This window comes from Myxine glutinosa, chromosome 10, assembly GCF_964187855.1.
Source record: "Myxine glutinosa chromosome 10, kmMyxGlut1.1, whole genome shotgun sequence".
NCBI classification, from domain to species: domain Eukaryota; kingdom Metazoa; phylum Chordata; class Myxini; order Myxiniformes; family Myxinidae; genus Myxine; species Myxine glutinosa.
In genome coordinates, this window is record NC_136270.1 from 42450914 (window position 1) to 42476239 (window position 25326).

A 25326-nucleotide genomic window follows, 5' to 3' on the forward strand; every position below is an offset into this window, starting at 1 on the left:
GGGCTCACTATGAGTTCTAAACGCGGACGTCGTTGGGGACACGGTGCTTGGTCTACGGGCCGTGTGTTTCTTGCGGATCAAAACCCGCGGTCGTTTCTGTCCTTCCGGACTTCGCTTCGCGGCGGAGCGGCGACCCGCGGCTCCCGGAGGCTTCGAGCGACGTGCTGCTCAAGGCCCGGCCGGAGACGTCGCTTCCCGAGACCTCACGACGCCTTTTTTCGCCGCTGCACGTGCGTTCCGCGCAGGGAAAAGTGCGGTTTCCCCCGAAATTCGGCGCACACCTGAGGGGTACGCACATTTTGGCCTCGCAGGACGCGAGAACCAACATTCCCCTCCCGAACACCCTTGACGTGGTCCTTCTCGGTGCTTCCGTTCGCTCGCTACAGGCCCAAAAGCGCGGACAACTAGCACAGTCCGGGTCGCCAATGCAAGCGGACGAAGGGTGATGCAAACCCTTGCGATCGTCGCCCTGGTCGCATTTTCAAGGCGCCCTTGGTCCTGCGACCCGGGTGCAACCCTTCGGTGCGTGACCCCGTCTCTGTACCCCAGCGTCGCTTCAAAATGGCTTTAAACCGGCGAAAGGGTTCCGAGGCCTCGGCATTGCCATAAGTTTCATGTCCGCCGTGCCCGCTCGGTATCCTGATTATTGGGATTAATGACCCGGGTCGTCCTGTTCGGGTCTTCGTCCCGGGGTCTTGGATCTCGTTAACTACACACCCGCCGATGTCCGTGCCCCGTGTCCTTCACACCTTCGTGTCACAACTAAAGTGTAATGCTAATAAAAATGGCTCCAAACAAACTTTCTCTTCAGTCTTTATCATGGATTCGGGTCTCGAGTTCCTCTGATGTGGTTTTCCTGTCGGGAGTGAACGATCCTTGTTAATTTCGGACTTGTTTCTCCATTTCGATACTTGGGGTCGCGTCACGGTAAAAGGCGCCATGTGGATGCTCGTGTGTGTTTTACCTCAAGACGAGCACACATCGCCATTTTGAATAATCGTTTCCCGCGTTGCGAATCTCGACGCCGTCTTGTGCTCTTTGAATTATTTACTTTTGGTGTTTATTTTAAAGGTGTCGCTACACACCTGCTTCAGCTTGGGGGTTGTTGTGTTTTTAGCACTCGTGGACCCCATGGATGGATCTCGTCCACAATCTGACATCCTCTTGCTTTTGGGTTCGGGGTTCATTCTTGACCGGATTGATTTAAGGATTTTCCTTCCCATTTGTCACAAACTCGAATCAACAATGGAATGGACACTCGAATCGTCATCATTATGAACCTTACAACAATAAGCGGACCGGGGCCGGGGGTGACCACACTCCGCACCACAAACGTGGCTGTTGCTGGATATTGAAGTGAGAATGTGTCGGTGTGATTGCGGGTTGAGGTGATTGTGAGGGTGAGGTGATTGTGGGTTGAGGATGATTATGGGTTGAGGTGATGGTGATTGTGGGTTGAGGTGATGGTGATTGTGGGTTGAGGTGAGGTGATTGTGGGTTGAGGTGAGGTGATGGTGATTGTGGGTTGAGGATGATTATGGGTTGAGGTGATGGTGATGGTGATTATGGGTTGAGGTGAGGTGATGGTGATTGTGGGTTGAGGATGATTATGGGTTGAGGTGAGGTGATGGTGATTGTGGGTTGAGGTGATGGTGATTGTGGGTTGAGGTGATGGTGAAGGTGATTGTGGGTTGAAGTGAGGGTGATGGGTGAGGATGATTGTGGGTTGAGGTGAGCGTGATGGGTGATTGTGGATTGAGGTGAGTGTGATGGGTGAAGATAGTTGAGGTGAGGGTGATGGATGATTGTGGGTTGAGGTGAGAATGATTGTGGGTTGAAGTGAGGGTGATTGTGGGTTGAGGTGAGGGTGATTTGGTGATTGTGGGTTGAGGTGAGGGTGATTGTGGGTTGGGGTGATGGTGATTGTGGGTTGAGGTGAGGGTGATTGTGGATTGGGGTGATGGTGATGGTGATTGTGGGTTGAGGTGAGGGTGATTGTGGGTTGGGGTGATGGTGATTGTGGGTTGAGGTGAGGGTGATTGTGGATTGGGGTGATGGTGATGGTGATTGTGGGTTTGGGTGATGGTGATTGTGGGTTGAGGTGAGGGTGATTGTGGGTTGAGGTGATGGTGATTGTGGGTTGGGGTGATGGTGATGGTGATTGTGGGTTTGGGTGATGGTGATTGTGGGTTGAGGTGAGGGTGATTGTGGGTTGAGGTGAGGGTGATTGTGGGTTGGGGTGATGGTGATGGTGATTGTGGGTTTGGGTGATGGTGATTGTGGGTTGAGGTGATGGTGATTGTGGGTTGAGGTGAGGGTGATTGTGGGTTGGGGTGATGGTGATGGTGATTGTGGGTTTGGGTGATGGTGATTGTGGGTTGAGGTGAGGGTGATTGTGGGTTGAGGTGAGGGTGATTGTGGGTTGGGGTGATGGTGATGGTGATTGTGGGTTTGGGTGATGGTGATTGTGGGTTGAGGTGATGGTGATTGTGGGTTGAGGTGATGGTGATTGTGGGTTGGGGTGATGGTGATGGTGATTGTGGGTTTGGGTGATGGTGATTGTGGGTTGAGGTGATGGTGATTGTGGGTTGAGGTGATGGTGATTGTGGGTTGGGGTGATGGTGATGGTGATTGTGGGTTTGGGTGATGGTGATTGTGGGTTGAGGTGATGGTGATTGTGGGTTGGGGTGATGGTGATGGTGATTGTGGGTTTGGGTGATGGGTGATTGTGGGTTGAGGTGAGGGTGATTGTGGGTTGGGGTGATGGTGATGGTGATGGTGATTGTGGGTTTGGGTGATGGTGATTGTGGGTTGAGGTGAGGGTGATGGGTGATGGTGATTGTGGGTTGAGGTGAGGGTGATGGTGAGGGTGATTGTGGGTTGAGGTGAGGGTGATTGTGGGTTGACGTGATGTTGACAGGTGAACTCTTCGATTGAGTCTCGTTGACCCCAATAGCTTTTCAAAGATCAATCTCATGTTAAAAGATTATCTAAGCCGATTTTTAATACTGCATTTTATAAATCTCACCTTTACTCCCACCTCGCCCCCACCACCCCACCACCCCCCTCCCGGTTCACCCCCACCCAGCCCCAAATCGTGAACTCCCTTCTCTGCTGTCACTTATTCACCGATAAACCAGGTATCGTTGAAATGTAAACTTTGAGGCATTTAAAACCATGTCAATGCTCACATTATATTCTTGATTTGTTTCTCTCCTCCCTTGTGCGTGCAGAGGTTCTTCTTCACCAAACCGCAATGTCATTGATAAAGAAAATTGCCTTTGTGGGATTACAGGTGAGTGTGTTCGACACATTGTAAAACATTGTTATTCTTTTCTCTGAATAGCATCATTGGCTGAGGACGTGGCTCAGCCACTACAGTGCCCCCTATAGTTTACTACAGTGCCCCCTATAGTTTACTACAGTGCCCCCTATAGTTTACTACAGTGCCCCCTATAGTTTACTGCAATGCCCCCTATAGTTTACTACAGTGCCCCCTATAGTTTACTACAGTGCCCCCTATAGTTTACTACAGTGCCCCCTATAGTTTACTACAGTGCCCCCTATAGTTTACTACAGTGCCGCCTATAGTTTAATACAGTGCCCCCTATAGTTTAATACAGTGCCCCCTATAGTTTACTACAGTGCCCCCTATAGTTTACTACAGTGCCTCCTATAGTTTACTACAATGCCCCCCCTATAGTTTACTACAGTTCCCCCTATAGTTTACTACAATGTCCCCCCTATAGTTTACTACAGTGCCCCCTATAGTTTACTACAGTGCCCCCTATAGTTTACTGCAGTGCCCCCTATAGTTTACTACAGTGCCCCCTATCGTTTAATACAGTGCCCCCCTATAGTTTAGTACAGTGCCCCCTATAGTTTACTGCAGTGCCCGCTATAGTTTACAGCAGGAATTTTGAATTTGGTCAGAGTGCCGGCAATAGCTCACCCACTCTTCCCGAAGGACACCGTGGGATCTTTAACGTCCACTAGTGGACGGGTCTCCCAGGTTGACGTCCATCCGAGGGACAGCGCACACACAGAATCGCTCTGCCTGTGAAACACCGGGATGACAGGTAATAGCCGGGCCGAGATTAAAACCCAGGCTGGACAGCTTAGGTGTGTGTGTGTGTGTGTGTGTGTGTGTGTGTGTGTGTGTGTGTGTGTGTGTGTGTGTGTGTGTGTGTGTGTGTGTGTGTGTGTGTGTGTGTGTGTGTGTGTGTGTGTGTGTGTGTGTGTGCGTGTGTGAGTGTGTGCGTGCGTGCGCGCGCCTCCAGGTGTGTAGACCATCCTGCCAGCCCGTAATATTTTGTGGAATTGAAGTTGGTTGTTCTATATATGTATTTGCTGTGATGTTGCACCCAATGTTGTACTGGATAATATATATGGTAACTGATAAGTTAATGTAGTTAACTAGAACGGGCACTCGGTAGAGCGCATACCTTCGCCGCAGCTACTGTTCTGTACTTGGCATGGGAGTGTAGGGAACAGAACAACAAAAATACGATTTTGACCTTTTCGTGACTTTGACCTTGACCTTTGACCCGATTGCTCCCAAAATCTAATCAAATGTGTCCCGTATAATAACCAATCATCCCACCAAATTTCATGCAATTCGGTTGAATACTTTTTGAGTTATGCGAATAACATACACACACACACACAGACATACAAATAAATACACAGCGATCAAAACATAACCTTCCGCTTTTGCGAAGGTAATAATGTTAATATTAATAAATTAATGCAGCACTTCAAGATCCCTACCCCCAGCCCCATTCCTGACTCGTTTCCATAATGAATTGATGTTTGCCACGTTTTCAATGTCCGTCTTACCAGGTACGATGCGGAAAGACGATCGTGCAGCATCTTACCAATCGATTCCAGTTCACACAACTCTCTTTCAGAGTTACTCAACAGTCGTGCCAATGGATACTCCGCCAGGTGCGCACAAAATACATGTCTCGCGCTCCATTTCACCACCCAGAACTTGCTCTGTTTTCAGTGTCGTGTACATGACCATGGTTCTCTTCTTTTTTTTTTTTCTTTTTTTTTAAACTTTCTTTTTTTTATTCATACTTGCACATGGTACCTGTCCCATCAACGCTTATTTTTCCTCGTACCTTTTGCATTGTTATACCTATTTTTCAGTGGACACGAGGCACATAATCTGGCTCGCATGCAAAATAATTTTTTTAAATACAAGACCAAGGCTCGTGGAAGAGCTAACATTAATCCCCCAAAAAACACACCGACACATAAAACATATAATACGGGTAGCGGTAGACAATATGGGGAGAGAGGGGAAGCACACAAACAACATTTGAGAGCAGGGACATCGAGAGATGTGTGGGAGGGAGGAGGCTTGGGGGGAGGAGACGTGGGAAGGGGGAGGGGGTGGGGGGGGGTGGGAGAGGTAAACAAAACACATGGACACTGCAAGGACTTCCAGGAGACAAGTCGGAATTTCAAAAAAGCGGATCTGGGGTGAATTAGCGGGGGTAGAAAAGATCAAGGTTTTGGATGGGGGAAGATAAGAGATGGTGGTATGGTGAACAGCTGTTTTAAAGACCTGGAGGGAGGAGCGGGATTGAAGGGAGTGAGGGAGTTTGTTCCAGAGGTGGGAGTGAAGGTGAGCAGAGAGTCTTGATTTTGGCAATTTCTGAGATCTACAATTGTCTGAGAGACATTACGTCACATATTTCAGCCAATCACAGATGAGATGTGGCTTCCTCGACAGAAATTATTGGGAAATTTGCTCAAGTTGCATTTGCTTCATGACGGCCTATTTTCTCACGTAAGGATGTAAAGTCAAACAGTTGTATCATGACCGCGTGTCGAAATGCGCAGCTTTTGAAGTTCGAGTTCAGTTTTGCTTTTAAAGAAACCTCAAATTCATTTTTTTCAGCAATTTTGAAAATTCTTTTAAATCTGTACTAGAAATGTTCGTGTCGTGTTGTAATTTCTTGTCATCGCCAATCATTGCTCATCCCGTCATGTCCTCCAAGGGTGGCGCAGTGTTGCTTGTCAGCGAAATGCCAAAGTCTTCCAGCCAGAGGAGCGAGTATTGCTCTGTCGGCAGTGGACAGCTCCGCACCGAACATCATCACAAGTACAATCGTGTCCACGAGTTTGTCGACGCAAACACGTACCGTGGGTTTCTGTACGACCACCCCGAAACATATCCTGTGGACTCCGCATGCAATGTTGCATTCGAGGTCTCGAGTGTGGACAAGATGGTGGCGCGTCTGCGTGCGGCCGGCTGTGAAATCTTGGCGCCTCCGCACACCATCGGAGACTCGACCGGCGAGGTGTTCGTGGCTATCGTAGCTTCGCCTGTTGGCAATGTGCGGCATACCCTCGTTGAGCGCATCGACGGTGATCCCGCAGTGTTCTTGCCTGGGTTCGTGCGTGAGCATCAAAGCAGTTTTTGCGTCCAGGATTCTTCCCACGTAGACTCGGTGGACCATGTGACTTATGCGCTTCCGCCTGGGCAATGGGAGCACGTCTTGGCATGGTACAGCAGGAACTTCGACTTTAAGAGACATTTTGTAAACCGGTGAGTAATATTTATTTATTTATTTTTAAATAAATTATTGTTCTGGCACGAGCAATGACTTCTGTAGTCTTCTGTAGACTTCTGAAGTCTTCAAGAGAAGAGAAGAAGAGAAGAAGGAGAAGGAGAAGAAGAGAAGAAGAGAAATATCTTCAAGAGAAGAAGAAGAGACTTCTGTAGTCAAAGCATATTGGGATTATAATTGTAACCGACAGGAAAAAGAAAATCCCTGTGAAGGATTATTTTATCTTTTGATAATTTTCATACGTATGGTTTCTCTTTGCCTACATTGTGTCTGGCAGGGTGGTCCTGCAGTCGCGCACTTAGCCTTGAGCTGTCTCGCTTGGGTTTGGTTCTCGACCCGACTGAAAACTCCTCGATTGGTGCTTTGCAGGAAAGGCATTGCGCAGTGCGCCGTCCATCACACAGACGTCGAAGGGACGCAATAATGAAATGTTTCGAAGAGATATGTTTTAGAGGATGACATCTCTGACCCATTAGTAAAATATATATATTGTTACGGACACGACTTATTAAGATGTTATGCTGGGCCGAGCGGAATGGCCGCCGTGTTCGCACAAGTTACCCGATTATACTCGAACGTTGGCCGAATCGCGCTACGCTAGATCAATGAAGGAAAGGACACAACGGCTGGGTTAAATGACACGACACCAGGGGTACAGTTCTCAAGACCTCCGGAGGAGGATATAATATGGGATATGCAGAACGTTTTAGATTACACGGCACAAGAGGTACAGCACAGAAAGGTGGGCACTTATACACGGTCTTATCTTAATCCCGACAGACCACAGACAAACGGGACAAGACTGACTCACACAGGGATTGATGGCAAGGAAGGGCAGAATCGATGGCTCAAGGTGCACCTTGGCTCAGGGACAGGATCCACACGGTCCGGTCCAGATATGCGGGGAGGTATCGTCGCGCTGGAGGTGGCGTCTGTTTCTCCTTCGTAGCTGAGGCGCATCTGACGTCACCTCCGGTAAGTGGCTGCGTATATCCAGCGGGGAGTGACACGCCCTCGGCTCGTTAGCTCCGCCCCAGATGGAATCGGTCCGCCGCTTTTTATTGGGTGCGGGGGGGTTACCGGGCTCCGCCCTTGACGAGGAGCTGACAGTCAGCCCCTGTGTGGTAACCCCGTCGGAGCACATGGGCAATGGCGGCTAACCAAGCCGGAAGTGAGGACGCACACTCCCCGCGCCGCCGCCGCGCCGCCCCCGCTGTTGTTGTAGTTGTTGTTGTTGTTGTTGTAGTTTCATGAGGAAGATGGGAGGATGCGGAGATGAGATTGTGGGGAGGTATTGGGAGGTCCTAAACTTACTACTGGTGCCATACAATCACATTCTGGTGCAACGAAGAGTCAGAATTAATGGAAACGAGTCCTTAACTGACATAGACTAAGAATAACTAGCAAGATGTCCTATAGTTGTCTACGTGAGATGCGGTGAACCTGGGTACGACATTTAATGGGGGAAAAAGGGGAAGGTCGGTTCTACAGAGTGTTGTTTACAGACAATGGGACTAGGGAATGGGGGATTGGGGATAGTTGGGGAGTATTGGGGAAATAGGGGAATATTTACAAGCGGATCTGGATGGAGGCCAAATCCCATATCCGCAACAATATTTTGTGGGGCAGAATAATAAGCCGGATAATCAAGTTTTAAAATCGGACTACTTTCACTTGTTATGCAAATTTTCACTTGCTACTTCCGTCTATTCACGTGACGTTACGGGCGCACAACTCTATTGACGGACGTGTACGTCTGCGTTTCATCACAAGTTATTCTAGCGTTCAAGATGCCGATGTGCCAAGCCGTTCGAATCCTCGAGAAATTTTCCCACGGAACTTGGAAGTCGTTTTTTTTGCATCCCTGACTCATGGAAAGATCATCAACGATCATGTGCTTTATGGTTGAAAAACCTAGGAACAACCAAATTAAACATCAAAACGTGTTCATTCAAAATATCACGTTGTTTGCGAAGACGACTTTGAGCCATCAGCATTCGTATTTGATCAACAGGCGATGACTACCTGGGAAACTAGCCTCAGATCTAGAACTAACTGAAATACGGTGCCGTAACGACACTTTTCAGCCACAAATCCCACAAAGCGGCCCCATCACGACCCTCTACGGTTCAGAGACATAATACAAAGACAGGTAAGATATTTTATCTTGATTCTTTTTTCCGTAATATTATGCTTTGCAACTTCGTCGATGTCGCTCGCAGCAAAGATAGTCCACTAGCTATGTACAGTACATACTACCCCTACGTTGTATTCAGCGGGTATAGTAGAGAAGTGCTGCTCACCACCCCACAACCGCCCGTGGTTGGTTAACTCAACACGTTTCTTCCATGATGTCTGCAATAAACCATTCATTTCCATAAATATTGTTACGGATCCGGGGGACGGCACTCCCGTTAGCGAGGGGGGGTTAATCCCCTTGTCTTGTTAAGCTGGCCGTCCGACCGGTCCTGGGGGTATGACGTCACGCCCGGTCAGCGCTGAATAGGGTAGTAGGCCAATTATTCCGAACACTTGATGGTGCTTTGGTGCTTGCATGCTCGGGGATGCATTGCAATAGTGTCTTGTAAATAATGCTCCCCACCGTAAATGTTTAGTTTGCGAATAATTCCGCAATTCGGTTATTCTGTGGGTGTGAATCTGTTAGGTAGGGTGCAACGTAGCAGGCGGGACATTTAACTCTTTTTAAAATGTCGCACTCAGGGGAGAAGTTAATAGTAGAGGGCTACCCCACCTGAGTGTACCATTGAAGGTTCTAAAAACCGTAACAATATATATATATATATATATATATATATATATATATATATATATATATATAATAATATATATATATATATATATATATATATATATATGTATGTACGTACGTACGTACATACATACATACATACATACATACATACATACATACATACATACATACATACATACATACTTACTTATTTACGGTCCACGGATTAGATGTTACTTTTACCGAGCGGAGGTAACCGCGGCCGAACAGTTGTTCCCCGATTCACCCAGACGTTGGCCGTATCGCGCCACCGCTATTCAATCGGGAAAAGACTAAGACGACGAATGCAAAGAGGAAGAAGAAGACGTACAGAAGAGTAACGGGGTTTATTATTATTTACACAAATAAGCAAAAAGAGCAGTCACGATTATTTACAGGGGACATGAGACGCAGGTGACACAGTGCAAATGACTAGCTTACCTAACAGGCTTAATTAATACCCAGGACAGAACAAACGAAGACACAGACTCACGCGGGGAATTGCAGAGTGTATTGGCTGGAAGGAGGAATGTTCAGCTCGGACCACAAGCTGGAAGGCTTGGCAGGGCGCACAGCAAGCCGGGCCTCGTCAGGCTGGGAGCGAGCAGGGCGACGGCGGCACGCGTATCTCGCTGCACGCGGCCGGGGCTGGTTGTCGCTCCACGTCTCGGGCTCTTTTGGGTCCTCCCCTTCTTTCTCCCAAATCGTCTGACGCGTCCTTCTCTCCTTGCGCACTTGTCTCTCTGAAGGTCGTCTCTTTTCAGACTCAGAACTCATCTGCTTGGGGAACGTCCCGCAGCGGGTTATATATGCCCCGCCCCTCAACCTTTGCGAACCTCCTTGATCTTTCTTGCCACACCCTCTCGAAGTCCAACCCCTTGTTTGTGGTTGGTTGAGTGGGGCTTACTCACTCCTCCCCTCTCTGACGAGGTGGGGACCCGCCTTTCTTCCCCAACCCTGCCTCGTGGCCAATGGCGGCTTTGGAGGGGATGTAATTGCCAATCGAGGCTTGGCAATGACGAAAGGGGGAAATGGAGGTTTTTGGGAATGGGAATGAAGGGAATCTATCTCTTTCACTTGGTGCAATGGAGTGTCATTCTAATGGAAGACAAGGCCTTACTCTAAAACGCATAATAAGATATAAGCTACTGAACAAGGGTTTTATCGTGTCCTGCAATGTGGTGTTTATGGAATTAACTACCGAGACGCCCTTTTTATCTTTACACAACTCTGGAGGCAGGAGGGGCCATATCCAACAATGTTACACAACAATTTCCAATACAATACAATTTAAAAAATGCCATCCTCATATCCGCAACAATATACATGATCAAAAGGGTTCATCTCGTTTCTCTACCAGTAAATAAAAACAAAAGTAATCATTGATTGATTGGGATATTATTGCTTTCAGCTTCTTGGTCTTCAGCTTGCAGAGTTGTCTGCCCGGTCTGCTAGCTAGTAGTGTGCTGCTTCCAGCGAAGTGCTCGACACGGGCAAGACATGCATGTTGATTTGAAGCCAGGCCCATGTGAGCCAAGGTCAGAGCTGGTCGTCAAGTAGTTATCGTCGTCCCGATCCGGAAGTAAACGCACGATCACGAACATTCGCTGGTTTGATATCTCGATACAATCGTGATTTTGAGTTTCCACCCAAGCGACGCCACTTTTATCCATCCTGAGGTAGGCGGGAAGTTTCATAAACTTCTAAATACAATTACGATTTGCATTTTCTATTTGTAAGTGTTTCATGTCTGCCTTTTCGCACCAGCAGATTTGTCTTATTGGTTATCATATCAGATCGGTCAATATGTGTCTATCACGAGTATTTTTAACATTGTATTTTGTTATATTAATGCTATAGTATTAATTTGTGATTGGAATGATGCTATTTGGAATGAGAATATATATACATTTAGTTTAAAGCAGAGTGAAGAAATGACGTGAGGGTTTGAACCCGTGACATTCGCGGATTTGGCATTTGTAGTTTCGTCATTCGGCATATTTTATAAACAATACTGAAATTATTTTTTTGTTTTGTAATGCAAAATTTACAAGAAATGTGTATGTGCTAATTTGGCTAGTAAATTGACACTAAGTGAACACTTTTTAATTGTGCGCCCATAATTTCACATGAATAGATGGAAGTAGCTCATTCGCATAACGGAAGTGAAAATAGTCCGATTAAAAAAAAACATTATCCGACTGCTTATTCTCCCCAAAAAATTATTTTTGTACTAATGGGTCAGGGATAGCATCCTCTAAAACATATCTCTTCAAAAATATTCAAGATTGGGTCCGACAGGAAAGAAAAAGAAAAAGAAAAGAAAAGAAAAGAAAAAGCTAACCCCCGCTCTTGCAGGGAAAATGGCCTTAAAATGCCTGTTGTTGTTGTTGTATTGGGTCCCTTTAAGCTCTGTGACACATCTGTCAGCATTAGCTGGTCGACATAAGATATCCCACAGTGCCTTTCGCAAAGGGTAGGTGAGTTATCGCCAACAATTTGGAATAAATTGCAAATCCTGCCCAAATCGGCTCCAGTCGAACGTCAGGCCTGGCCTGCCGTTCGTAAAAGAGTTGGGCCAAAAACTTAACCCAACCAACCCCACCAGAATGTGGGAATATTTTGGGCAGCAGTAGTAGGAGTAGGAGTACTATCAGTAGTAGCCATCAATCATAGTATTAGTCTTGCATACATTACTGTTCAACAAGTTGTTAAAATGTAAACAAATAGTAAAAATTTGCTTTTGGGTTAATCTTTGGTACCCGTGTGTTCAGCCTGGACAATGAGAAGGAAGGCTGTGTCCTGCAAGGAGTCGGCGTCGGGATGCGTCTCGCAGCCATGAATGTAGCCGACTGCATGCTGGTACTCGCCGAGTCAATTCCAGGTCCAGGTGAGCTTGGAAGGTTTGTAGCAGTATGTTTTTTTCCATTTGTAAATATTGCAGGTAATTAAAAATATTTTTTCGGTCATTATCATTTTTGGGATTTGCATACCATTTGAGATGTTATCGCTTTTGAAATTCTCAACAGCCCCAATGGTTATTTCCACGAGCCTCGTATATATTGAAAAACATAAATATAAAACAAGAAAGACATCATGCAGAGCACTATACTTGAAAAATCCACCCCCCAATTCACCCCCAAAAGGTTGCCTTGGAGACATCAAGTTTGTCCATTTAATAAAGATTAAAATTGACAATCTTAATCATAGTTCGGGTCAATCAGATGAAAATAGATTCTATTTTCTATAGAAAAATTCTATAGAAAATAGATTCTATAGAAAAATAGAAAATACATTGATGATTTTCAAGTTTGACCATGAGTTCACCTTTGACCTGTTGACCTCAAATAGTTGACTTCTCAACTCAGTGACTCAATTTGCAAATACTGTTCAACTTTCATGGCAACGAAATGACAAATGCCAATTTTAGAAATTGGACCTCCAGTTGACCTTTGACCTCAAAATCGATAGGCTTCTCAGTTGTGACTACCTCTACAACCTGGTAAAGTTTCATGATGATGGGTTTAGAATTGTGACCTGTTGGCGATTGCCATTCAAACAGACAAACAAGATACTTGTAAAATCCCCAAAATATGTTGTTGACCCTTGGCTGTTGTTGACCTTTTGGCCTATGTTGACCTCGAAAATAATTGGTGGTTGAATGCAGTGATCTGATATGCAAATCCTCTTCAAATTTCAATTGAATCAGATATAAATTGAGAATTTTAGAAATATAGTAAAAATTGTTCACCTTTGACCTATCTTGACCTTTTGAGCTCAAAATCAATAGGCTTTTTCCTATGGCCGTCTATCATTTGGTGAAGTTTCATGAAGATCGGTCTAAAATTGTGACCTGTAGGCGATTGACATACACACAGACAAACTGACAAACAGACTGAATTACGCACAAGACCAAGAAAATCTTCGATTTTGCAAGTAATAATAACGTGGTAATGAACACACCAATGAAAATGCTGGGGTGTGTTCATTACCAATCAGCTAGTCACAGTCTTAGTAGATGTACCTCATCCCTAGTGTATCCTTTATTAACTTAGAGTAACATTGAATGGAGTCCATGTATTTATACATTTTCATGTATTTGTGATTTGTGTCTAAATATTTTTGTGCCCAAGGCCCCAAAAAATGTTAATCCGCCTCTGCTGTCGAAATTGTCATAAATTTGCATTATATCGTCATTCTTTTGATCTGTCACTTTTGCTTGAACTCAGGTCTTAATCAAGTGGCTATGTTCCTGTCCAAGCACCAGGGACCTGGCATCCAGCACCTGGCACTGCACAGCAGGGACATTGTAGAACATGTCACCTGCTTACAAAACTCAGGTGTTGACTTCTTCAGGCCTCCAGTAGCATACTACAAGCAGGTGACTTTGTTTGCTTTAAAGTAACAAGGAAATATGTACAATTCATTTTAATGCGATACCTCCAATCAAACAAGACAAAGGGGCAAATGATAGCTTGGAACTTGAACTGGCAAGCAGCAGGTTTTTATTCACAAGGTTGTGCAGGTTAGCCGGGGTACAGGTACTTCTTTGTATGCTTGTGGTTGATTTTTTTTTTTAATGTTACATGTAGGTATTGCTTTTTCATTCAATGTAAATGAATTTTCTCATTTTAATGTAAACATGACCGTTTTAGTCTGAGTTTTTAGTCTATTTTAGTCTAAAATGACCCTGGTGTTGGGCTAGCGGCTAGGGTGCCGGCTTAGGATCCTAGGATCCTGGGTTCGAATCCCGGTCGATCGCTGAATTAACGCCAGGGGGGTTGACTCAGCCTGTCATCCTTCCGAGGTCGGCTAATTGAGTACCAGTTCGCTGGTAATTCCCTGTTTGTCGTTAAAGGCGGCAAAAAGGGTTGGCGTCAGGAAGGGCATCCGGCCGTAAAACATTGCTTCAAAAAGGGGACCAAAAAACAACAACAACCACGGTTCCCGAAAAAGGCCAACCCCCGCTTTGCGGGGAAAAATGGCCTCTAAAGGTGGTTATTTTTTTAAATTTATAGTCTAAAATGACCATGAAATATCGAAAGCATAGACGTTAGGTCTCTTCCAACAATACGGTACGGTACGTATAGGCCTAAGGCGTTAAGGTTCACCTTCGGTCCGCTTTGGACAAATTAAGCCCAGGTTTCTTAATACAGTGGTGTATCGTTTTCGTACTAATAATAATATGGTAAATATAACAATAACACTTTAATCCAAATGTTGTGAATGAAAGGGTAATGGATTGAAGCGGTGTATGGTTCATGATCGGTGATGAGCGTTGTTCGGCACTGATATTAATAACCGACGAAGTAAGGAATTCACCTCGGTTTTTTGATAGTAATTTCATTTTCGAAATAATGATAATGTAACGTTAATATTATAGTAAATCTCATCGTAACACTATCCCTTCATAGTGACTGCAAACGAACTGAAAGTTAAAATATATCATGTTTTACATATTAAATTAGCGGCAGTTTTGTGTCCGTTACGTCATTATGTTTATGATGTCATTACGAAGGCTGACTCCACCGACCGACATTTTAATTTACTCGTAGGCCAACACCGCTCACTACGGGAGCTGCAGAAAGGGCCAATTCCTCTTTGGGATATATAGATTACAGTAGATCTATGGTCTGGTCTCAATAAGATTGCGTGTGTTCATTTACCAAGGTTCTTATGGAGAGATCACCGAGTGGTTTAAGCATTTGAGCAAGCACTCCATTCCAACCCGTTAAGGAACGGCTCGCTTGGCAAGTGCTTGGCAAACAATTTACCTGCTTGGTAAATTAGCACACCTCCAACCTTTGTGGGGTACATAGATTACAGTAGATCTTCTCTCAGTTCTGAAAGTAAAACTTACCTCATGGATGTCGAGATTCCTCCACATTTCTTTGTTTAATGTTATGAACAGCATTAACGACTGTTTGAAAAGTTAATCATGTGTGTTTGTGGATTATAATATTTTACAAGTCCGGCTGCACCATCATCAAATCTCGGTCTTGTTTTTTTACCATCTCAGCTTTTGTCATCAAATTTTCAACAAAGCTGTGTTATGAGAACTAGTGTGGCAGCTACAGAGGCACGGGTTTGTTTTAACTGAGGACAATGACTACGTGAGTTTCTGTGTTGTTGGGATTTCCACCAATAATAATACAAACATTTCTTTTGTTCAAATTTATTTGTAATATTGGTGATATTATTTATTTGTAATTTATTTGTAATATTGGTGATCTTATTTATTTGTAATCTGTTTGTAATATTGGTGATATTATTTATTTGTAATTTATTTGTAATATTGGTGATCTTATTTATTTGTAATCTGTTTGTAATATTGGTGATATTAGTTATTTGTAATTTATTTGTAATCAAAAAAGGTCCAAGTGATCTAAAACTCGAAATTGTCAAGAGTCCAAGCTGGTCTAATGGGTTTAAAGGGTCTTTGGGGTCTAAGGGTCTTCCTGGTCTTTTGGGTTGCCGGAGTAATGGTCTTTGGGTCTTCGGGGTATTTTGGGTCTTCGTTTGCCATATACATTTGCTCCATTAAAATAAGATATGGAGAAGACATTCATAATTTTGTCGAAGGTCAATGTCACCTAAAATCAATTTTCATCCGATTTAACTGAAATCGTAAGAATTTGCATTTTGAGTCACTGAATTGGTTCACCAATCAGAAGCTAGAATCCGATTGGTTTTTTATTTATTTATTTTTAAGATCAAAAGGTCAAATGTCAAGGTTGCATAAAATCGTCAATTTTAATCCAATTGACTAGAAATTTGAGCAGGGTTTGCATATTGGGTCACTAAAGCCTATTGCTGGTGAGCCTCCGCTTCCAGTTCTGCCGGCGATGTGGTGTTCTTCCAAGCTCTCCACGTCATCAAAGTTAAGTATTTTCCCATTTGCGTTTTTGTCAAAACTGTACTGTTTATTTTTACTGTGTATGTATCTACTGTGTGTTTCTAGTAAGATCTCGGTTGTAAATCGTGCATACCTGTGTGTAATTAATAGTCGTTTTGTTCGTGCCTTGTTTGGGGCCTGGTCCCTCAAGGCTTCCCTGTTTCCTTGGCGGTCGTTTGTTGTCTATTTACTTTCATTCCCTCACTGTATTGGTTTTTTCTATGTCTTTATTTTCACCCCATACTTCGCCTGAACATCTTACCCTTTGTTTAAATTCAAAAAAACTCCAAAAAATAATAATCTTAATAATAATTTCCTTCTCTCCTCGTAGCTCCCCACCCTCCTCGCCCTTCCCTCTCCCCCTCCCCCGACTGCGACAACGTATTTTGTCCCCGTTTTCTCTCCTTCCTTCATATCACAACCCTCTCCAGCCGATACCTTCCAATTCTAGTTTACACCATACTCCTTCAACCTTTTTCCTTCTTCCTCAGATCCACTTTCACCTAACCTTCAAAATATATATATATATATTAACGAAGACTCCCTCACTCTCTTCAATCCCACTCCTCCCTCCAGGTCTTTAAAACAGCTGTTCACCACCATCTCTTATCTTCCCCCATCTAAAACCTTGATCTTTTCTACCCCCGCTAATTCACCCAAGATCCATTTTTTTGAAATTCCGACTTCTTTCCATCTTATGTTTTATGTGTCGGTTTGTCTTTTTGTGATTAATGTTAACTCTTACACGAGCCTCGATCTTGTATACAAAAAAAAACAATTTTAAAAACCCATAAAAACATTCATAAATCTCATTTTCCAGAACTGCTTACTAGATTGATGCGGAACTTCACACACATGATCTACTAGTCTTGGGGAATAAAGTTTCCAATCAATTGTCATAGGTCACACGGTCTGGTAGCCATATTGGATTTTATGCAAAAACTGCATGAATGTAATTATTGTTCTTCCCTGAAAGCACTGAACAAATCGATGCAAAATTTTAACTATATGTTTGACTACCCATGGGGATATAATGTTGAAAAAAAACAAAAAACCTCGTTGGTCACATTGTTTGGCAGCCATATTGGATTTAAGGAAAATATTCTAAAAATGTCTCTCTGAAAGCGCTTGCCCTGTCGATGCGAAGTTTTACAAATATCATCCCACACCTTTGCTGCATATGGTGTTGGGCTAGCGGCTAGGGTGCCAGCTTAGGATCCCAGGATCCTGGGTTCAAATCCCAGTCGATCGCTGAATTAACGCCAGGGGGGTTGACTCAGCCTGTCATCCTTCTGAGGTCGGCTAATTGAGTACCAGTTCACTGGTAATTCCCTGCTTGTCGTAAAAGGCGACAAAAAGGGTTGGCGGCAGGAAGGGCATCCGGCCGTAAAACATTGCTTCAAAAAGGGGACCAAAAAACAACAACAACCACGGTCCCCGAAAAAGGCCAACCCCCGCTTTGCGGGGAAAAATGGCCTCTAAATGTGGTTATATATATTATTTATATCCCACACCTTTGCTGCATATAGTGTGAAAATGGTGTCATGTGTCACGTGGTTTGACAGCCATCTTGGATAGAAAAACGAACCTTATCAGAAACGACACAAAACAAACACCACACAAAAATGTCCTGGCACAGGTCTGCAATATCCGATTGCTCTTTCTTGTTACCCTCGCCTGAGGAGATGGTATTGCATTTGTGTCTGTTTGTTTGTTTGTTTGTCTGTTTGTTTGTCCGCACAGAATAAATATGATTTTCTCTGCAACCGTTGGTCCGATTGACAGGAAATTTTCACCATAGGTGCAACTCCACCTGTAGAATGTTTTAATGAGAATTATTCCGTCATAGGTCACGTGGTTTGGCCGCCATCTTGGAAAAACCGAAAAACATTTGCACCTCTATATCTCTGAAAGTGCTGCATGGAAAAAATTGAGACATGGCTCATTGTAAAGAACTCTCAATGTGGAATAACATCTGTTAATGATGATGTCTTAGGTGCCTCCATTATGACGTCATAATTTGACAAGTACAAAACTTCATCCGATGAAGATGAAATTTCTGGAGCGTCATGTCGGCATAAATTGGTGGAGAAAAAAAAATGATGTGGTCATCAGTCATGTGGTTCGGCCGCCAGCTTGGAAAAACCGAAAACATTTGCACCTCTATATCTCCGAAAGTGCTGCATGGAAAAAATTGAGACATGGCTCATTGTAAAGAACTCTCCATGTGGAATAACATCTGTTAATGATGATGTCATAGGTGCCTCCATTATGACGTCATAACTCGACAAGTACAAAACTTCATCCGATTAAGATGAAATTTCTTGAGCATAATCTAGGGATAAATTGGTGGAGCAAAAAAAAAATGATGACATCATCGGTCACGTGGTTCGGCCGCCATATTTGTTTTAACACAAAAGCCTTAAAAACCACTGAAAACATATCCTGGCGAGGGTTTGCAATCTCTGATTGCTCTTTCTTGTTTGGTTTTGTTTTTCTTCACTTTTTTGAGATCGTGAATATCTTTTCCAATATGATGCTGCAAGAAACTGTAGCCCAAACTGGTCACTGCAATGCCTTTAAGGAATATATTTAGCTCACCTGGAATGTAGTTCCGGGGAGCTTATGCAATGGCACACCATTCGTCCGTCAGTCTGTAAACACTTGCAACTTCTCTGAAACTGCTGATGGGATTGTGGACAAACTTGGCTAAGATGATATTTGGTATGTTGAAACTCAAGTTTGTTCACGGCATGAAAAAAAACGAGGTCGAAGGGGTGTACCGGGGGCTGAAAAGGGGATCCAGGTTTGGCCCCCCCAAAAAAGGTATTTGCTTTCTTCTCAGAAAATACACACAATTTTGATGAAATTTGACCACCACCTTCATCACTCATGATGTACCAAAGTTTGTTAATGGAATTTAAAAAAAAATCAGGGTTTAAAAGGATGTGCCGGGGGGCGGAGGCGTTTGACCCCCTAAAATAGGTATTTGCTCTCTCCTCCAAAACTACATGCACAATTTTGATGAAACCTGACCACAACTTTCATCACCTATGATGTACCAAAGTTTGTTCACGGCATTCGAAAAATTGGAGTATAGGGGGGGGGGGGGGGGGTGGAGGTCCACAAGGAGGGGAAGGGGTTTCCCCCCGAAAATAGGTATTTTATTTGTTTGTTTAAAGTCTTATGATTATGTTCGTATGATTCTACATGCTGCCATGTCTTCTAGCAACCATTGAAATCGCTTTAAAATACCTGTAGTCAGTGTAGTATACTGTTTATTCTCCCAAGTGAATGCCCAGAAGTATTTTTATTTATTTATGGGATATTGCCCGCCACAAAGCCTACAGTGCCACTCGAGGTGGGGGCTACACAAAGAGAACAAAAGCAGAACAACCCGCCCCTTCGATTGAAACAAGACAAATATAGAAAGTTGTCTCTTCACAGAGCAAAAAGGGCTCGGATGGGTGAACTGGTCTGCTTTGAGACAACAGTGCCTCTACCCCATATTGCCCCTATTTGTAGTTCCTGTTGAGTAGATTTCTGCATTTATTGTCTTGCTTGTTTTTTTGTTTGTTTGTTTTCTAACCAGGTGCTGGAAAGGAACAGTGTATCGAAGAAGTATTGTCTTGAAATTCTAGAGCGCCTTGGAATTCTGCTTGATATGGATGAAGAAGGGTGAGTATGTTCTTTACGTGCAAGTTCCTTTACGTGCAAGTGCAAGCATTCAAGATTGTTTCTAAAGTTTTGCCCTTTATTGAGGCAACAATAACTTATCATACTGAGATTGTGTTGGAAGATTTGTACGGAATAGATCAAGCAAAATGAATTGTGAAAATGCTAATTTTCATGTATTTCAAAATGCAAAAGGTCAATTGAAATTTTTTTTTAAAATGAGAACAATGTCATCTGGGGGAGACTTGGCACATTTGTAACTGATGTACAAGTCCTTCACACCAATGACAGGCAAGCTGCAGCCGCATCATTGTCTGCCTTTGTTGTTGGTCTCCTCCTCTTCCCATTTCAGTGCCTTCAGAAAGTATTCACATTCCCCTTGACTTTTTCACATTTTGTTGCATTGCAGCCTGAATTGAAAATGGATTTAAAAAAATAATTGTCACTGGTCTACACACAATACCCCTTAATGTCAAAGTGGATTTTTCTTTTTTCGAATTTTTTACAAAATAATTAAAAATGAAATACAGAAATATCTAATTTAGATAAGGATTCGCCACCCTGATTCAATACTTCATAGAGCACCTTTGGCAGTGATTACAGGTTTGTGTCGTCTTGGGTATGTCTGTATCAGCTTTGCACATCTGGATTCAGGGAATTTCTCCCATTCTTCCTTGCAGATTTGCTCAAGTTCTGTCAAGTTGGATGGTGAGCGTCAGTGAACAGCAATCTTCAAGTCTTTCCACAGATTCTCAATGAGATTTAAGTCTGGACTTTGGCTGGGCCACTCAAGGACTTTCACATTCTTGTTCTGAAGCCATTCCAGTGTTGCTTTGGCTGTATGTTTGGGGTCATTGTCCTGTTGGAACATAAATCTTCGCCGCAGTCCAAAGTCTTTTGCACTATGAAACAGGTTCTCCTCAATAATTTGCCTGTATTTGGCTTCATTCATTGTTCCCCCAATCTTTACAAGTCTCCCAGTCCCTGCTGCTGAAAGGCATCCCCATAGCATGATGCTGCCACCACCATGCTTCATGGTAGGGATGGTGTTAGATGTTTGATGAGCTGTGCTCGGTTGCCACTAGACGTAATGCTTTGCATTCAGGCCAAAGAGTTCAATTTTTGTCTCGTCGGACCACAGAATCTTTTTCCTCGTGCTCTCATAGTCTTTCACGTGACTTTTAGCAAACTCCAGGCGTGCTGTCATGTGCCTTTTGCTCAGGAGTGGCTTCCGTCTGGCTACTCTCCAATAAAGCCTAGATTTGTGAAGTGCTGCAGAGACTGGTGTCCTTCCGGCAGGTTCTTGGTCGTCTCCCTGACCAAGGTACTTCTTGCCCCGTTGCTCAGTTTGGTCAGATGGCCAGCTCTTGGAAGATTCTGGGTGGTTCCATATTCTTTCCATTTCCTAATGATGGAGCTCACTTTGCACTTGGGAACTTTCAACATTCTAGAAATTGTTTTCTACCCTTCCCCAGATCTATGACTCCTCATAATTCTATATCGGAGTTCTACAGACAGTTCCTTGGACTTCATGGTAGAGTTTCTGCTTAGACATGCACTGTCAACTGTGGGATCTTATATAGAAAGGTGTGTTTCTTTCTAAATTATGTCCAATCGATTGAATTTTTTGGTGTACTTAGTCGAGGCTCCTATAAGAGCTAACACATATAACATATGATAAAGGGAGCATGAGACAAGAGGAGGAAAGAGAGCGAGGGAAGCACAACAGTAGGGAACAGGGACATGAGGACATCTTTGGAAGAGAGAGGGCTGGGGTGGGGTACATGGGATAAACAAGATGGACACTACAGGAGATTTCACGATAGAGACCGATTTCAGGAAATTATGGCACAGAGTGAATTGGCCACAGGTGGACTCCAAAATCAAGTTGTAGAGATTCAAAATCTCAAGGATGATCAAGGACAAAATCAAATCAATCAAAATCTCAAGGACAAAATCAAAAAAAAAAAATCAAGTTGTAGAGACATCTCAAGGATGATCAAATGAAATTGGATGCACCTGAGCTCAATTTGGAGTGCCATAGCAAAGGGGTCGAATACTTATTTACTCAAGACATTTAAACTTTTCATTTTTAATAATTTTGTAAAAAATATATAAATTAATAAAAATCCACTTTGACATTACGGGGTATTTTTTGTAGATCTGTAACAAAAAAATCTCAATTTAGTCAATGTTAAATTCAGGCTGTAACAACAAAATGTGAATACGGTTAAGGGGTGTGAATACTTTCTGAAGGCACTGTACCTTTCGGTCACTCTTGACTTCCATTTGGGCCTTGCATCCACCAGAGGAAGCCTTTTTTTTTTTTCATTTTTCTTAGAGTTCATGCTTGCCTAGCATCATCATTGCGTAGTTATAGCATGATGTATTCACAATTTTGTTTTTCTACCAGGAGCTTGCTCCAAGCCTTCACGTTGCCCATCTTCAAGGAAGATACCTTCTTCCTCGAGATAATCCAGCGTTGTCATTCTCGGGGATTTGGAGCTGGCAACATCCGAGCATTGTGGCACACTGTGCAGGCCTATATGGATGGCTGAGAGCAGCCCCTTCTCCCAACTTTATAAGACTTTATTTTGTTTTTCACACGTATGAAATATACTTGTATCAACACAAGACATTTCTGAAAATGCTCCTTGACATTCTTATGGACACTTGATGTCAACATCTTTATAGGATTTTTTTATACCTTTTTACAGGATCTTAGGCTTTTGGATGCTGCTGGGATGAATGATCACGGTGTGTACCCCGATTTAGAATAGGTACACCGTAGCCCTGCGCATCGTAAAAGGCGACTAAGGGTTGGCGTCAGGAAGGGCATCCGGCCATAAAAACATTGCCTCAAACAGGGAACCATGATTGTCATGGGGCCCGCAAGGCTAACCCCCGCTCTCGCGGGGAAAATGGCCTTAAAACGATCATTCATTCATTCATTTTTTTAGGCTTTTGGAGAAATTGCAAATAAACCATGCCCAATGCACATGCATGAGATAATACTGTACTTGACAAGATAAATTGCTGCTGAGTCTTGTGACGGAAGTGACATAACTTCCGGGGAGGGGGGATTTATAGAATGTAATTTTTTATACAGAGTCGAGACTCGTGGAAGAGGTAGAACACTGAATGGATGAGGACGCAACATAAAATAAGAGGGGGGAGAGACACTAACAGCAGGGTTGAGAGAGGGGGTAAGTGCCAAAAGCAAGGTTGAGAGAGGGGGGGGGGGGAATCACCAACAGCAGAGTTGAGAGGGGGAAAAACACCAACAACAGAGTTGAAGGACAAAATAGAGGAAGACTTGGACAAATAATGGTGTGGGAGGAAAGAGTGGAAGGACGCATGGGTTGGATGAGATGGATATGGAGGCAAACTCTCAGGAAAGAAAAACTGGAGATTTGGAGGGAGGTGAATTTGGGGTGGTGTGGTGGGGAATGGGGGTGGTGTATGGGGGGAAGGGGGAAGTAACTGGTAGAGAAGTCTTTTTCTTTTTCTTTTTTTGCTGTCCGTCTGTGATAGGTTTTCGCTACCGCAACAACTTAAGAACAGCTGAAGGGAGCTAAGTCAAACTTGGTACAAGTATTATAATTATGGAAAGAAAACGGATTAGATCATGGGGTCAAAAGGTTAGAGGTTCCATAAGGAAAAAATTCTGTTACTATGCTAAGTTGTGAACCTGTGATGGGATTTTGACCAAACCTGGTACATGTATATATTATGATGCATCGATGAACTGATTTATGAGGAATGGTTGATCAGAGTAGTGATGGCAATGTACAAAAGAGCGCGCACAACTGTAAGGACGAAGGACGGGAACAGTGGTGAGTTTGAGGTGAAGGTGGGAGTGCATCAGGGGTCGGTACTAAGTCCACTACTATTTGTAGCTGTGATGGAGGTGCTGGCTCGGAACGTAAAGGAGGGTTTACCGTGGGAGTTGTTGTATGCAGATGATCTGGTGTTGATTGCGGAAAGTATGGATGGACTGAAGGAAAAGATGAACAAGTGGAAGGAATGTTTGGAGGCCAAAGGTCTGAAGGTGAATATCGGAAAGCCGAAGGTGATGGCAAGTGGTAAAGCATGTGGTGAGGTGGAAAGAACTGGGAAGTGGCCGTGTGCTGTGTGCAGGAAGGGTGTCGGAGTGAACTACATTCAATGTACAATGTGCGCTGAGTGGGTTCATCAAAAATGTAGTGGTCTGAGAGGGTCATTAACCAGTGTGGCAGCGACATTCAAGTGTAAGGTGTGCACAGAGGGAGCTGCAGATGGAGGAAATGTTGAGTTGGATCTTGGAGACGGCGTGAAGCTGGAAGGTGTGAAAACATTTTGTTACCTCGGAGACATGCTGAATGGAGAAGGTGGATCAGACTCGGCAACGGTTGCTCGAGTGAGATGTGCATGGAAGAAGTTTCGGGAACTGAGTGGCGTGCTGACGAGGAGGGGAGTGTTGTTGAAGCTGAAGGGAAAGGTGTATGGTGCATGTGTGAGAAGTGTTATGATTTATGGGAGCGAGACATGGGTAATGAACGTAGAGCAGCAACGAAGGCTGGAAAGGGTGGAAATGCGAATGGTTCGACGGATGTGCGGAGTTTCGTTGAGAGAGAGGAAGACAAATGATGAATTGTGAAAGATGATGGGAATAGAGCCTGTGATTGATGATGTGAAGAGGAACAGGTTGAGATGGTTTGGTCATGTGTTGAGGAAGGATGAAAGTGACTGGTTGAGAAGAGTGATGGAAATGAATGTAGAAGGAAGTGGAGGACTGGGAAGACCGAGAAAGACTTGGCTGAAGATGGTGGAAGAAGAAATGCGGGCAAGGGGGTTAACAAGGGGAGATGCAGAAAATAGGGCAAAATGGAGAAGATTGTCATGGGGACCGCAAGGCTAACCCCCGCTCTAGCAGGGAAAAGGCCTTAAAATGCCTGTTGTTGTTGTTGTTGTTGATGAACTGATTTGATTTTGGTGTCAAAGGTCAGAGGTCATGTCAGGTAAAAATGTGATACTTGAGAACAGCTCAAGGGATTTACATCAAACTTAGTACTGTAGCGGCTACCGCTGGGTATACACAATCGCCTTGCACCTACCGAGGACGTGGAGCGATCACCATGCCGGGCTCGCCCAGGACGCCCGGGCACGCCCGGTCTCGCCTTTCCAGGGCTCGCCCAGGACGCCCGGGCATGCCCGCTCTCGACTTGCCAGGCCTCGTCCACGACGCCCGGGCACGTCCAGACTCGCCTTTCCAGGGTTCGCCCAGGACGCCCGGGCACCCCCGGTCTCGCCTTTCCCGGGCAAACGCCCCGGGATAATGTGTATATATATTGCTGCCCGATAAACGGGCTTTTGGAGAGTACCCGAGTTGATTTGACACA

At 44.2% G+C, this 25326-nt stretch overlaps 1 protein-coding gene across 4 annotated transcripts; it reads left to right on the plus strand.

Annotated features, from left to right (window-relative positions):
- On the plus strand, positions 1–22962 carry HPDL (4-hydroxyphenylpyruvate dioxygenase like). 4 transcript variants are annotated; one of them, XM_068127534.2, is made up of 9 exons: positions 163–288; positions 3089–3140; positions 3234–3295; positions 4843–4947; positions 6012–6562; positions 12150–12265; positions 13605–13756; positions 19863–19948; positions 22359–22962. In XM_068127534.2, exons 3-9 carry the CDS (start codon positions 3257–3259, stop codon positions 22501–22503), a joined length of 1194 nt encoding a protein of 397 aa, XP_067983635.2. In that variant the 5' UTR covers positions 163–288; positions 3089–3140; positions 3234–3256; the 3' UTR covers positions 22504–22962. The 4 variants fall into 4 exon arrangements, with proteins under 4 accessions (XP_078641713.1, XP_078641715.1, XP_078641716.1 ...); XM_078785587.1 differs by lacking the exon at positions 3089–3140 and having other exon boundaries at positions 1–288; XM_078785589.1 differs by lacking the exon at positions 3089–3140 and having other exon boundaries at positions 12–522.
- The last annotated feature ends 2364 nt before the right edge of the window (positions 22963–25326 follow it).

Bases quoted from the DNA above. Each gene is read 5' to 3' on its own strand.
- HPDL (XM_078785587.1), top strand. From the start codon at position 3,257: ATGTCATTGATAAAGAAAATTGCCTTTGTGGGATTACAG. The intron at 4,948-6,011 runs GTGCGCACAAAA...ATGTCCTCCAAG, and splicing joins GCCAATGGATACTCCGCCAG to GGTGGCGCAGTGTTGCTTGT. The intron at 12,266-13,604 runs GTGAGCTTGGAA...GCTTGAACTCAG, and splicing joins CGAGTCAATTCCAGGTCCAG to GTCTTAATCAAGTGGCTATG.